This window comes from Hemicordylus capensis, chromosome 6, assembly GCF_027244095.1.
Source record: "Hemicordylus capensis ecotype Gifberg chromosome 6, rHemCap1.1.pri, whole genome shotgun sequence".
Taxonomy (NCBI): domain Eukaryota; kingdom Metazoa; phylum Chordata; class Lepidosauria; order Squamata; family Cordylidae; genus Hemicordylus; species Hemicordylus capensis.
The window spans coordinates 56,661,133-56,676,694 of record NC_069662.1 but is presented as its reverse complement, the minus strand read 5'-3'; the positions used below and the strand labels follow the sequence as shown (position 1 = coordinate 56,676,694).

The following is a 15,562-nucleotide window of genomic DNA, read 5'->3' as shown; positions in this document are numbered from 1 at the left end:
CGATAAGTATGACTGAATCTGAACATGTGTACGTTTCTCTTTCCTCCCTCTTGAGTAACCAAAAATAGCTCTCACACACTTGGGATGACTGATCCAGGCTTCCAGTTCAAATGATAGTAGCCTCCAGATAGGGAGCTCCACCGACAATCCCCCTCTCCTTCCCCCCCGCCCCCCCGGAAATAAAGCACTGACTTTCCTTTGCCTTGGGTCACAGGAATCTCCGAAACATAACCAATCGATCAAGTAATGCTCCTATAAAAGAGATCTACAATACCGCATGCATGCATGCATGGCGTGCACTAGTCTTTAGGCATAGCTAAATGCCTGCGCATACATGCGCGCCAACGAGTGAGGGACAAATGCCCCCCCTTAAAGCTTCGCTTGTTGCTGGACATCTGTGGTTACCGGTACTTGGAGGAAAGAACGTTTTTCACATAGAGTGCTTTTCTTTATTGTAAATCAACCAAATGGCTGGCATCCAGCCTAAATGGTTCGTTTATATCTAGGAAGGGAGTATTAAAAATACTGTTTTGTCTTGCACAACTTGGCTGAATTTTTTCTGGTGCCACCACTGCATGCACAGCAGGGAAATTTTGCCCAGCCTCTGAAAGGACATGCCCAAGACTGAACCCCTTTTATAAACTAGGTTTAGTAATCAAGAATGTATCAATTGCTGTGTCATAGTTGCAAGGTGCTATATGCACATTACAACATACCCTGCACTGAACAGGTGAAAAATCCACACATTCCATCATGACTAAGAGTAGGAAGATGTGTTTCAAACTGATTTGAAATTGGTGGTGCTGATCATAACAGCTCCTCATCACTTCACTAGCAATAGCATTTGCACCTTTGCCATCCTGTTCATTCAGACATGCATTCTTCCCTGTTTCTGAAGGCAAGCCGCTAAGACCTTGTGGTATGACCGCCCACGATATGTATTCATCGAGTTCTGCGTGGAGGACAGCACAGACGTGAAAGTGGACCTGGATGATTACAAGGTGGTGCTCAGGTGGGGGTCTGTCCTGATGACACAGAAAATGCAAGCACACAGTAGTCTTAGTAGAGCAGTCCATGTTGGTCCTAAAATAAAAATGTTGATAGGGGTGTGTGTGTGTGTATGTGAATATAGAAGGGAGGAAACACTAGTAAGTTGCTCCATATGACTAATACAATTCTTTGTGTCTTACTCTGTGTATCAGAACTTGGGTAAACCCTAATATGTATTGATCTAATCAGTCAAGTTTTGTCTGTGTGTGTGTAAGCGGATTTACAGCAGATGCTTTTTGACTGCAAATCCTTAGCCTGCATTCTCACAGTCACAGCAATCTTTTATATATCTCCAAGGCGTACCTGTTGCTAATCCCATGCATGGTAGCTTTCCCGAGAGTTCGCGAGCAGCTGCCTGGATAGCCACAGGGATTGGGGGGAGAAAATGGTGGCGGCAGCCAGACGGAGGGCAGGGAGGGAAAGCACCGCTGGAAGGTGGGGAGGGAAAGCACCAGCCAGGCCAGCCAGCGAGGGAAAGCAGACTGGGAGGGGGAGAATGGACTGGAGCTGAAGGAGCGGGGGAAGAGAACCAGGGGCGTAACTACTATTAGGCAAGGGGAGGCGGCTGCCTGGGGGCCCCCATGCCTCGAGGGGCCCCCCAGAGGCAAGTCACATGACTATATATTGTGAAGTGTGTGTGTGTGTGTGTATCAGCGAGGGGCCCATTTTAAAATTTTGTCTCTGGGCCCACTCCAGCCTTGATACTCCCCTGAAGAGAACAGACTGGGGCTTGCACCGGATTAGCTAGTTCTAGTTAAAGAGTTAACCAGGATTGCTGAGCCCTGCAGAACTAGTTGTGAGAATGCAGATTTCTTGGGCAATCCTGGTCAAACTGCTATGATGGTTAGCTATCCTAGTTAAATAGCGGTTTGACCAGGAAATCTGTGACCTCACAATCTGTGACCTTAACTCTTTAACCAGGATTGCTGTGATTTTTGAGAACGTAGCCTTTTAAGGAGTTAATCCCACTGAACACTGTGGGAACTTACTTCTGAGTAAACATGCAGAGGTCAGGCTTCACATATTGTTTTATGATTTGTGTAGTCTAATCTTATGCCAAGTTAGGCATCCCTTCACCCACTACTATCAATAACTGCATAGGATTCAGTAGGATCCTATGATAGTATTATTGATAGGATAATAACTCTGCATAGGATTCGTAGCCTTAGCTGATAAATGGAAAGTGTCGGGTCCTGCATAGATTCCTTAGCATTATGATCTAACAGCTTAGTCTGTTATTGTTATTCTGAAAGAAATTTCTCAGTATCTGTAGGAAGAGAGAATTTCAATAGATTGTATAAAGTCTGCATTGTACAAGTCCAGCTACAAGGATGTTCTGTACCTCCTGCTCTTCCAAAGAGAGCAAGGAAGCTGTGAAATCTGGCATCCATCTTTATTTTGTTTTATTTATTTATCAAATTTGTATGCCGCCCCAAACTTCCGTTTCTGGGGTGGCTTACAACAATCTTTAAAGTTGCTTTGCTATTGATAACTGGTACTGAGGCTCTTTATTTAAAAAATCTTTTAGTATGTAAAGAATCCCACCATAGAATATTTGTCTTTCTGTAGCTGTAAGAATGCCGATGGCGTGGAGCTGTACAATGAGATTCACTTTTATGCCCGAGTGAATTCCAAGGTGAGCATCTCCACATATGGGATTCGAAGACAGAATGAGCTTTTGACTAATGCGAAGTGATGCACATTGGGACGAAAAGCCCCAACTTCAAGTACATGCTGATGGGATCTGAGCTGTCGGTGACTGACCAGGAGAGGGATCTTGGGGTCGTGGTGGACAGTTCACTGAAATTGTCAACTCAATGTGCAGCAGTTGTGAAAAAGGCCAATTCCATGCTAGGGATCATCAGGAAGAGGATTTAAAATAAAACTGCGAATATTATAATGCCCTTATACAAAAACTATAGTGCGGCCACACCTGGAGTACTGCATACAGTTCTGGTCACCACATCTAAAGAAGGACATTGTAGAACTGGAAAAGGTGCAGAAGAGGGCAACCAAGATGATCAGGGGCCTAGAGCACCTTCCTTATGAGGCAAGGCTACAACACTGGGGGCTATTTAGTTTAGAAAAAAGACAACTGTGGGGAGAAATAATAAAGGTCTATAAAATCATGCATGGTGTGGAGAAAGTGAATAGAGAGAAATTCTTCTCCCTCTCACATAATACTAGAACCAGGAGTCATCCCATGAAATTGATTGCCAAGAAATTTAGGACCATCAAATGGAAGTACTTTTTCACACAACGCATAATCAACAGCAGGGGGATGACTTTTGTTCCTCATGTGTAAAAATTTGCATGCTAGTGTGTAGTGCATGCATATCTACTTACTTGTTTCTCTGCCAGTGGATGTAGAGGGTGGGAGTGGGGGGGGGAGCAAATCAGCCTTCTTGCTTGTTTTACACAATGATTAAAAGGACAGGAAAATTACAAATGTTTGCAGGCTTATTGTACACGAGAACTACAGCACTGGGGATCCACTTTGAACTCCAGGACCCTAATCCAGGCGTGCAGAACTGAGAAATGAGTAGACTCCTTGAGCTGGACTCATTAGCAATCAGCTATTCTTCATGCAGTGATCACATCCACTGTCTTTAAATGCAGATACCATACACATGCCAACTGTTTGCATACAAACTGCACACCTATTACAGTATGTGTTCCGCTATGCATGTCCAATCAGCATTTCCTTATATCTTAATCTCGTGTTCATTTCTCTGGAATGTATGGTACTGCCTGTAATGTTCCATTGTGATCTAAGAACACAGGAATCTCTAGAACATAGATTCTTGCCTGTGCAACATAAACATAGTATTCAAACTGCCTAAGTGGCCTTTTCCGGATTTATAAGGATATTTGTACTGTTTATTTATTGCTCATGTCTATTATTACTCTAATTGTCATGAGGCTGGTGGGGCTGGTGGGTGTATATGGTGAGAAGCCTTGTATATTGCAGAAACCCCTTTAGCTGTGTAGTAACCACAACCAGTGATAATCAAGTACTAGCTGAACCCACACAGAGCATCTGTGCGCTAGTGCACTCAGCTTTTGGCTTCCCCTCGCCCTTGCTTGCCCATTCTTCTCCAGTTGCCCGTTTTTCCCTCCCCCCGTTTGCCAGTTACCTTTTCTTCCCTCCTCCCGCTTGGTCATCCGTTCGCCGGACACCCGTTCTTCCTCCTCCCACCCAGTCGGTTGCCCCTTCCTCCCCCCCTCACTAGACGCCCATTCCTCTCCACTTGCCAGTCACCCGTTCATCCCTCCCTCCACTCACCCTGGAGAAGGAGGCTGTGCCATCTACTTGACTCTCTACGCAAGCGCAGAGAGGCTGCATTGGGCCCCAGTGTGGCTGGCAGGCGGGCTGGAGAAGGAGGCTGCACCGCCCTCTCCACCGCCTGCTTGGCCAGTCTGTCTGGGCACTCAGCACCCTCCCCTGTGCCTGCCTGCCATTTTCTTTATCCAACTGACCGTCTGGCCTGCCACCGCCTGCCACTTCCTCTCCCCCACCCACCGCCCACCTTTTTGTGGCTGCCCGACACTTTCTCCCCGCCCCCTGGCCGCCACTGCTTTCTCTCTCCCCCCTGGCCACTTTCTCTCCCCGCCTGCCTGCCCGTTGGCCTTTTCTTCGCTGCCGCCGCCACTTTCCTCTCCCCCTCCCAGCAGCTCTCTCGTGAACTCTCACGAGAGCTGCCATGCATACGTCTTAGCAAATTATATATATAGATAGATGCTCTTGTGTAGTCCTGTCCTATGAGCATATCCCAGGACATGGTCTGCAGGCACACGATGCAGACACTTTGCTGAAGCTAAACCACCAGTCTAGGTCTGATCAATGCCTGGATGAGAGACCACATGGAAATCCCATTTATATGCCACCTTGAGTTCCACGATGAAAGGCAGGACATAAGTGTAAAATATATATTTTTAAATATCTCCTGGGTTCTGTTTGGTAGTTAATCTAGAGTGTGATGTAGTCTTGGGATCTGGTTAATAGAGAGAAGTGTTTGATTGTATTCTTAGTAGTTTTTATTTGTGATAATTACCTGTTTATTTTGATTGCTAGTGGTCTTGAAGTTGTTAGAGAAAATGGGATATACATGACTTAAGCAAGCATGATTAGAAACAAGATAACCCAATCCCCTATTGACAAATGCTACTAAGTAGTAGTGTACCAGAGTTTGAACCAGCATATAATCAAATGTAGGGGGCAATTTCCAGAAAACTTTCATTTGCATTCAGATTAGCCCCATGGCCGGTCTGATATTTTCCTGCATTATAATCCCTTTCAGGATTCTCAGAACAAGCGCTCAGGCAGGTCCATCACCCTCTTTGTGCGCAAATGGAAGGAGAAAGTGGGCTGGCCTCGTCTCACCAAGGAGGAGTTCAAGGTAGGGACCATTTGCCTTTCCCTTGCAGAACTGGGGTGGTGGTGGTGGTATCCCTTTGAGGGCAAGGCTAGCAAGGAGTGCCTGTTGGGCCGCCATCAACCTCAATGTTAAATCAGAAAGGGACATCAACGAGGCTGAGTCTTACTTTGCCAAAGGGAACATAGGAACATAGGAAACTGCCATATACTGAGTCAGACCATTGGTCTATCTAGCTCAGTACTGTCTTCACAGACTGGCAGCGGCTTCTCCAAGGTTGCAGGCAGGAATCTCTCTCAGCCCTATCTTGGAGAAGCCAGGGAGGGAACTTGAAACCTTCTGCTCTTCCCAGAGCGGCTTCATCCCCTGAGGGGAATATCTTGCAGTGCTCACACATCAAGTCTCCCATTCATATGTAACCAGGGCAGACCCTGCTTAGCTATGGGGACAAGTCATGCTTGCTACCACAAGACCAGCTCTCCTTCCTTCTATGGAAGTATGGGGTATGAAAGGTGGTCATTTTGATCTCCAGGGACTTACATGAGTCCCCCAAGGAGGTTAATAGACAGAGTGGCTGGAAAGGAGTCAGATGAAGCAGAACTCTTTATTCTTGCTGCTACCTGGCCCTATAGTGTTTTCACAGCATTAGAACACAATATGGGGAGAAGAGGGTGGATTGCAAAAAATATTCTGGTAGGGCCAACTCCGTACAAAGGAAACAGTTCAGAACTACTACTACCTGCTAACCTCTGCAAACTGAGCAAAGAGGCATATTTTAATGTGGTGATTCTCTTGATTTAGCAGTGGGAGAGAAACTGGCTCTATCCAGCCCCAGCACAGCATCCCTCCAATGGCTGTTGCTGGTGTCAACCTTATGCTTCTTTTTCGATTATGAGCCCTTTGGGGACAGGGTACCATCTTATTTATATATTATTTATTTTTCTATGTAAACTGCTTTGAGAACTTTGGTTGAAGGGTGGTATATAAATATTCATAGTAGTAGTAGTAGTAGTATGGCTATGAACATAAAGATGGCTCCCTGTCCCCAAAGGGCTCACAGTCTAAAAAGAAACATAAGATAGACACCAGCAACAGCCACTGGAGGGATGCTGTGCTGGGGATGGATCTGGCCAGTTGCTCTCCCCCTGCTCAACAATGAAAATCACCACTTTAAAAAGGCGCCTCTTTGATCAGTTAGCAGGGACTGAAAACTAGTTCTCTGCTGCAGGGGTCCAAGGGCGTCTCACGTGTGGGTTATGCGATCCCACATGACTCCAAGGGCAGGACTAAGCTAATTAGTATAGCTTTTAAGGCTGGGAGGAGCAAACCCTCCTCAGTTCTTTTTAGTCCTGCAAGGCCCCAGGCAGCTCCCTCTCAGCGCTCTAGTGCTTTCATTTTCATTTTCGTTTGTTTTTTCATTCTCCCTCCCTCCCCCCCACCTTTCTTCCTCTGCCTCCTTCCTCTTCCCCTGTATGGAAAGACACCCCCCCAGTGTACTCCATGTGAGAGTACTGAGGGGGTCTCAGCTAGCTGGCCAGCCTGCCCCCTCTGGGCCGCTCATGACCCTGCCTCGGAGGCCGTGTTCGCTGGTGTGCTCCTCCGGAACACAAAGACACCACCAATCAGTTGTTTGGCGGCGTCCTGGAGTGGCAGAGGCAACAGGCCTGCAGTTTAGAGTGCGGGGAAGTGTGCCGAGCATCGCCTCTGCTGTCACTCTCCCTGGGCTCCTCTTGCCGGCCGTCAGCAGCACCAGCATCTCTGCAAACCCTGCTTGCCCATCGCAGCCTCCCGGGGTGCATGGATGGCCAAGGGGGTCCCCCGCCCACCGGCAATGGCGTCTTCTGGCCAAAAGGCCATGAAGAAGACTGCTGCAACCAAGTCTGGGGTGTCGACCACAGCAGCAGCCTCTGTGGTGGCACGAGGCTCCCTGATCTGGCTGGATGATTTAATTCAGGATCCCCCCTCGGACCCGGTCAGGTTGCCCCAAATGCTATTAAAGCTGCACAAGGCGCAAGCGTTTATTTCGGACACTACCCTGGATGGTCTCCGTTTTGCATCTAGAGCTGCTACGGCCTCGGTGATTGGCCATTACAATCTGTGGCTAAAATTCTGGCAAGTAGAAGCTACATCCAAGACCAGCTTGGCGGCCGTTCCGTACGATGTTCAAAAGCTATTCGGGAACGCGGCCCTAAATGACATCCTAGTAGAATCCAAGGATAAAAAGAAAGCCTTGCCTTCATCCACTAAAAGGCAGGGCCGCTTTCAAGGAAGGCGGTCTTTTCAACCCTTTCGCTCCTTTCGGTCCCCCTTCGGGGGCAGAGACAGAGGATCAAATTCCCAATGTCCCTACTAGGGTAGGGTTAGGGCGTCTAGGCAGGCTTTTGAAAGTAGGGCCTCCTTCAACATCCAGACCAAGCAGTCCAAGCAACAAGCGTGACAGGGAGGGAGAGGTGCCCATAGGTGGTCGCCGCTCCTCTTATTGGCACTCTTGGGAGGCCACTACATCAGACCTATGGGTACTCTCCATCATAATAGAGGGCTACTCCATAGAGTTGATCAGCCAGCCGCCTCACAGATTCTTGCCCACTCATCCCACTGCAAACACAAACATCAGGGCCTGCAGGGGGCGATTCGTCACCTTCTGGCAACAGGAGCTGTAGAACTAGTTCCGCGCCACCAGCGGGGTAAGGGAGTCTACTCCATAATATTCACCGTGCCAAAAAAGGACGGTTCACTGCAGGCGGTGCTGGACTTAAAACATCTGAACCACTTTGTACGCAAACGCATCTTCTGCATGGAATCACTGAGATCCATCGCGGAGGGAGCTGGTGCTAGTCAGTATGGGCAATACCGAGCCAGCTGGACCATTGGCCATGCTGACTAGCAGCAGCTCTCCAGGGTTTTAGAGAGGGATCTTTTTCTGCTGTACCCAAGGATGCCAGGGATTGTACCCGAGACCTTCTGCATGCAAAGCAGATGCTCTTCCACTGAGCTATGGTTCTCCCCCAAGGTTCTGATAATGGGGGAAGCAGCAAAAGGAAGAAACCTATGCCCTATTGTAATTGTTCATCTTATTTGCAGCCAGCATGGCTCTTGGTGGATTTTGACAACTGGCGGGACTGGGAAGGCGATGAGGAGGTGGAGGCAGCCATGGTCGAACAGTATGCAGAAGTAAGTCCACCTGTGGAACCAAGGCAGAGTTTTGAGCCCTCTTCCAGTCAGAATCAGCAGCGCGGGAGCTTTGGGGGTGCGGTTGATAATATGGGTCTGCTGTGCCTGAAAGGATGTAGTTGGGGAGTTGTCGGGATACCAGAACGTCAGTTGTGGCTAAGAGTGTCTTTGCTCAGCTTCAGCTGGTTCACCATCTGCAGCCCTATCTGGAGAGGATGGACCTAACCTCCGTAACCAATGCCTTGGCCACATCCAGAATAGAATACTGCAATGCTCTCTGCATGGGGCTGCCTTTAACAACAGTCTAGAAGCTCCAACTGGTGCCACATGCAACTGCTGATGGGAGCAAAGCATATGACCCATGTTACAACTATTTCATATCAATGGTATGGTTGCCAGTTCATTTCCAACTTCAGTTTAAAATCCTAGGCTTAGCCTTTAAGGCCCCAAACAGCCTAGGACCAGGTTATCTCAAGGACCACCTGCTCCCATATAAGCCTGCCAGAGCCTGAGCTTGGCTTCAGAGGTTCTGCTCTCAGACCTGCCTTTACTCTAGCAATAATTGGCCTGGTTAACACAATTATTCAAAGCTAGGTTTAGTGTGGGTTACTGACATCCACGTGATTGTGTGACTCCATGCCAAGGTGGTTTATGGCCCTAGATGAATTGGAGATTCCCATCTTGGTTCACACAATCACACCGACATTGGTAACTCACATTAAATCTAGATTTTGATGGTTGCGAAAATCAGGCCATCAAAGAAGCAATAATAATATACTAGCCAGCCTCCTTACATTAACAGGACATCAAGTGGCTGGGGGTGGTGGTGGTGGTGGTGCTGTGGCAGATGATGAGCTCTGAAAGCAGACAACCCCCCGGAGGCACCCTGCTATTCAAATTCCCATCCTGAGGCTCGCCCGAGAACTAGGGTAGGGAAAGGGCCTGATCAGTAACTCCTGTTAAGAAACTATAACAAAATGAAACTTTTAAAAACCACGTTAGAGATGGAGCTGTTCGGAAAGCAAGACAGATGAATAGGATTGCCATCCTTCTTGTGCCAGCAAGGCTCTCATGCCTTTGCGAGCAGAACACAAGATAGCATACATTTAGGCCATGCACACAACCATGCAAGCAGTGGGGAGGGGGGGGCAGGGTTGAACCTACCTTCCCCCCACATGAGCAGGCAGCTGCTCTTGGCTTGCCAGCGCACACCCACACAATCCTCACTGCTCCCAGCAGCATGGATTGCTGAAGGCTAGGAAAATGTGTCCCGGCCTCCAGAGATCCTATAATGTACGGTTGTTGTTATTTACATTTATATCCCGCTCTTCCTCCCAGGAGCCCAGAGCAGTGTACTACATACTTAGGTTTCTCCTCACAACAATCCTGTGAAGTAGGTTAGGCTGAGGGACTGGCCTAGAGTCACCCAGCAAGTATCATGGCTGAATGGGGAATGGGTTTCCCCAGTCCTAGTCCAGCACTCTAACCACTACGCCATGCTGGCTCAACGAGCTGTCCTGCTGGGACAAAAAAGTTGGCAATCGCACAAAGGGACAGTTGGAATCACCCTGGTTGTTGTTGCTGCTGATTGGGCTATAGATCTGGCTTGCAGTCTGCAGTGACGCCATGTGGGGGGCATGCTTGCCTCTGCACTTTGTGGATGACTGCCTGGAAAGAGCCCAAAGGGATAGTAACGCTGGTGGAAACTTTCTAGCTAAGCAAGAGATTGAACCCTTTCTCTTATAGCCAAATTCGGCATCCTGTTCACTGGTCCACGGGGATACTGGTAAGGTTTCTTGCTTTGAATCGTATATAAAGGTGTCAAGATTCTAATCCCAGCACTTGGGCAATGATCTCATGATGGTGAAACAGTCTATGGCTCTATAACAGCAGCAGAAGCAGGAAGTGCAGAGCACTGTCTAAGTTTCTCTCTCTGAGGCTGGGATGGTTCTACAATACTGAAAGACACAGCTGTCTAAGACTAGCTCATTGTGTTGGGCAGGAAGGGGGGTGGGGGTGGGGGCAGCAGGGAAATAGCTAACTCCAGAATAGGAACAAGGCAGCCAATGAAGTGAAGACCTTGAGTGCCTCTCACTATGTTTCCGTCGTTACAGGGACAGCTGCTCACGTAAGATCAGACAGCAAGGGTCCCTGTGTGCTGCCTCCAGCCGAGGTCTGTTGGCAGCCACATAGGGTAGGGTCTTCCCTGTTGCAGCCCCCTCCCTCTGGAATTCTCTCCCTAGGGAACTCAGTTGGCTCTGTTGCTTTAGACATTTGGTTAAAAAAAAATGGTTTTGTTCAGGCAAGCTTTCGGATCAGTGGGCAGAATTGGTTTAGTTTTGTCTCTCTCAGAATTGGTGATGCTTTACTTTTGTATTGTTGAACAATGCTTTGAAGCTTGTTTTATAGGTATGTTGTGTTTTATGTTTGATTCTGTAAGCTGCCCTGGGATTTTTTAAAGGTGCAGAATTTACGCCTTTTAAACAAACAAAGATAGGTACAGGTTGACCTCATCTGCGGGGGTTCTGTTCCTGCAGATTACCATGAGTAATGAGACACTGAGATAATGAGGCATTGAGCCTATGGGTTAGGTTCCAGACTTCAAAAAACCCAAATTGCAAAAACAGGTGAAATGTGCCCTACCATGCTCTGCAGGTCTCCTGGTGTCCAGCAATGCCCCTCAAGTCCCAGATTTCTTCCATTTTAAATTGGAAGCATGGTGTAGTGGTTAGAGTGCTGGACTAGGACCGGGGAGACCCGAGTTCAAATCCCCATTCAGCCATAAAACTAGCTGGGTGACTCTGGGCCAATCACTTCTCTCTCAGCCTAACTTACATCACAGGGTTGTTGTGAAAGAGAAACTCAAGTATGTAGTACACTGCTCTGGGCTCCTTGGAGGAAGAGCAGGATATAAATGTTTTTTAAAAAAGTAAATTATGTTTATTTTCATTTTTTTATGAAATGAGCCACAAAATGGCAACCAGAAATGAACTCCAAGGTAATTTATGGCCTTCTAGGAACCACATATGTGGGTTTTAACCCTTCCATATCCATGGATAAGGAGGTTGGGTGTCTGACACCCACAGATACACAAAGCCGCAAATAGCGGTTCCGTATATAACAAGGTTTGCTTGTATGAACAAGCCAGTGAAGTCAATTCAGTCCCCATTTCTCACAGGGAGGACTTGGGGGAAGAGAGAAAATAAGAGACCTTTGTCCTAAATAGCAGTGCTGCAGTCCTCACATGCATTCTTTCTGTTTCCTCCCAGCTCATGGAAAAGGTCACTACGAAGGTGACACCCCCTGCCATGGATGATCTCGATGTAAGTACCATCACAAGGCAACATGTGAGAGCTATGACTGGAATTTTATCATCCTTCCCCCAAACTGGTTCTTTGCCAAACTGTGCCTCATTCAATCTGATGAAGCAGTTAGGAGGGAGATGCTTTGTGCCCCATTCCTACTTTCAGGCTCACTTCTTTACTTCTCCAGAATCTCGACAAGTTGAAGATCTATCTGTGCAGTTCAAGAGCCTTTAGCACGGCGCTGCACAAATCTGGCCCTCCTGCAGATGTTGGCCTAGAACTCCCATCATCCCTGACTATTGGCCAGTGTGGATGGAGATTATGGGAGCTGTAGTCCAAGAAGAGCTGGAGGGTCAAAGTTGAGCAGCCCTGCTTTAGTATCTTCACTTTGCTTGGGAGCTTTAGCTCTTTTACATTCCTGTGCAGCTTTGTGAAATGTGGTATTCTCTCCCCAAAGGTGCTGATCTTTCCTCATTTATTCTTTTCTCTTCCAGGATGACATCTGAAAAGTCCAAGCCCCAGAGGTAATCTTCTTAGCACCGAAACATGCTGCAGCTCTCCCAGTGTCTGAATGGGTGGGCACTCAAGCAGCTGGTGACAAGGGACTAGGGCATGAACTGCCAAAGGGGTTGGGCATGGAAGCAGACTATTGGTTTGCTGGAAAAGGATGACAGGCAACTACCATTTGGATTGCATTGAAGTTTTTAAAGCCAAGCTCAACTGAGTCCAAGCTCAAACTGGGGACACAGAATCCCACCTTTCATAAAATGTTTGCCCAGTCATGGGCACAATTTTGCAGGCAAAACAAACTTCATCCCAGCCTCGAGTAGCTGGAAGTGATGGTGGTTACTATGAAGAACCTGCTGACCTTCATTGCCTTTCATGAGATGTGAATGCTGTGATCACCTTTTCCCCCCTACCTAGGTCCAAGAGCACCATAGGGACTGAAGGAAGCAATGGGAGAAAATGGACATAGTGGAGCGAGTACCGACTGAGAGACTCACCACAGGGACTCTTACAGTTCACTATTTTCCTCCAAAACATCATTCAAGAAGTGCTAGTGCTAACCTTAGACAAGGGTTATTGTTTGACAGGCAATGTAGTGGCCACACCTTTCCTGGCCTTCTACTGAGAACTCGAAGCAGATCCTGCAGCATTCTGCAACCTGCATCTATACTGGTTTTGCTTTCCTCCCTAGCCTACAGCTCTCTCGCCTTCATTCCCCCTCCACATCCAGTTTCTCTCTAATGTTTCTTAGGAATATTGTACATAGAATTAGAAATCTGTTCAAACTTGCTGCCATGAAGCATTTATTATTATAATAAACCTGACTTTTGTTGTTGGCCGACATCCATCTCTGCTGTGGAATGTGATTTTGATTGGTCTGAAATGCTGCTGGACTCAGAAGGGAAGATCTGCTGTCCTTCACTACCAACCAGGAGAGGCCCAGGTGCTTGCCTCTTCCCACCCCGACCACCTCGCTGTGCCTCTTTTAACCTGCCATATTAACCCTAGGCATACAGGCAGGCGCGGGCCATGAGCGCGCCTCCGGGGTGGGTGGTGGGCGGCTTCTTTAAGTGTAAACGGAGCCGGTGCTCTGTGCCGCCCAGCAGCCCCCGTGGCGGGAAATCTCTTCCGCCACTTACTTGGCCGCTGGTGGGGGCTCGTCTCCGTGGGAGCCAGGTAAGTAGCGGAAGTGATTCCCTGCCGCAGGGGCTGCTGGGAAGCACGGAGCACTGGCTCCGTTTACACTTAAAGAAGCTGCCTGCCGCCCCCGCCCCCCGAGGCACGTTCACGGCCCGTGCCTGCATACAGGCTGGTTATCTGCCTAGTTGGGAGAGGAGAGCAGGAGTGAGCTGCACTTGTGGCTCATTTACCACCCCACCCACACTGATACTGTCTATTACTGCCACCAACACAGGGAAACAAGCACAAGAGATGCTGGCTGCTAAGCCAACAGAGAGCAAAGGGTATTCTAGTAAATTCAGACTGTTGCAGGGTACTACAAAATTCCTCACCACAGAAAATGGTGAACAAAAAAGGCTATATACCAAGCAACTAAACATGCATAAACCTAGCATCACAAAGTTTCATTAGATCCACTAAGGAAATTAGCTGCAAGTGAACACAAAGATATATTTTCAGAACCCCTTACTTATGATGTGTGGCACTGAGACAGGATAGAAGAGCTGTTCTCACAACCACTGAGTAGGACAAGCATCCTCCCCAGTTTTGGGAGCTATGTGAACTCCTGATTTTTGGTAATATGCAGCTAGGCTGAAGGAGGGGAAGGGATCATGTGGAAGGTGGGTGCAGGCTTCAATGGCATCATCCTACCCAGCACTTTTATCCAGCATATTGACAAGGTAGGAAGGAATGCCATTGGAGGCTGCATTCACCTCTCACGCAATCACTTTCCTCTTCTCTAATCCAGCTTTTAGAGTCAAATGCACCACCACTTTAAAGATGCTTCTTTGCATATTCAGCAAATCCATTTTACTTCATATGTTGATAAAATGCTCCAATATATAGAACAATCATCATCCTACTGCTTGCCAATGCTGGCAAAATAAATGAACCACTCTTCAGTGGTTGTTACATAGTTCTAGAACCCTGTCTGATTTCAGTAGGGGTCTGCTTCAGATCATTGGGAGCCAAGACCCAGAGAACCTGGCTGTGTCAGCCCAAGGGAAAGAGACAGGAGCATGGTGCAAAGCAGGCAAAGTCAACTTCCAGAGAACTCCCAGGGGGCAGAGGCAGAGATGTAGTCCTACCAGGTCAAATTCTAAAGAAAGTTGAGCAGCATCAGAGGGAGCAGAGTCAGCTAGGCAGCAGTCCATCTCAGCAACAAGCCTGCTAACTTGGCAAATAGGCACCTTTTAACGTGGTGATTCTCTTTATTTAGCAGGGGGAGAGTAACTGGCCCTATCTACCCCCAGCACAGTATCTCCAGTGACTGTTGCTGGTGTCTATCTTATGTTTCTTTTTAGATTGTGAGCCCTTTGGGGACAGGGATCCATCTTATTTATTTATTATTCCTCTGTGTAAACCACCCTGAGCCATTTTTGGAAGGGTGGTATAGAAATCAATCAATCAATCAAGTTCCTCAGACTGAAAAGCAAGCTCTGAGGCCACAGTTTTTATAGGGTTGGAAGAGCAAGGATTGGCCAGAGGGGTCAGCTGACAATTCCTCAGGTAGACAGCACACAAAGTGTAGTCTACCAGGCTTGCATAAGAGACAGAGTGCTGGTGATGCACAAGGTAAGGCAACAAATCTTGAGTCCTGGTTCAACACATATGCCCTACAAACCCCAAGGGCCACAACACTCTGCACCCTTTATTAGATGGCAGTGTATTTGCAGAAGCTTTGTGCCATAGCTCTTAAGGCTCTAAGAAGCCTTTCAGCCACTGGGATGAATTACTTGTGAAGTAATTGACTAAGAATGTAAATAAAATTTGATTTGACTTGTGAAGATGTTTCTGGAGAAAACTGGGCACTATGACTTCTTGTGACTATCCCAAAATCTGTCTTATGAAGAAGAATATCTAAAAACTGACCTTCTAAATTGTGAAAAAGCTTCCAACCAACCAACCAAATCTTCCAGCTCCCCAAAAGGAGTTTCCAAATGTTGCAACACAAATCAGAAACAAAAGGGGACA

General features: G+C 47.6%; 1 protein-coding gene across 2 annotated transcripts in view; it reads left to right on the top strand.

Moving 5' to 3' along the window:
- The window catches only part of PTGES3L (prostaglandin E synthase 3 like), a 33,365-nt gene that overhangs the window by 353 nt on the left and 17,450 nt on the right, over nt 1-15,562 (top strand). The window contains exons 2-8 of one of the 2 annotated variants that reach the window (XM_053260072.1): nt 899-1,012; nt 2,620-2,686; nt 5,352-5,450; nt 8,508-8,597; nt 11,867-11,920; nt 12,397-12,426; nt 12,827-13,256. In XM_053260072.1, coding sequence (XP_053116047.1) covers nt 899-1,012; nt 2,620-2,686; nt 5,352-5,450; nt 8,508-8,597; nt 11,867-11,920; nt 12,397-12,408 — 436 coding nt within the window. In that variant the 3' untranslated portion in view covers nt 12,409-12,426; nt 12,827-13,256. Of the gene's footprint in view, nt 1-898; nt 1,013-2,619; nt 2,687-5,351; nt 5,451-8,507; nt 8,598-11,866; nt 11,921-12,396; nt 12,427-12,826; nt 13,257-15,562 lie in introns of those variants that run through there. The other variant, XM_053260073.1, reaches the window with a different exon arrangement.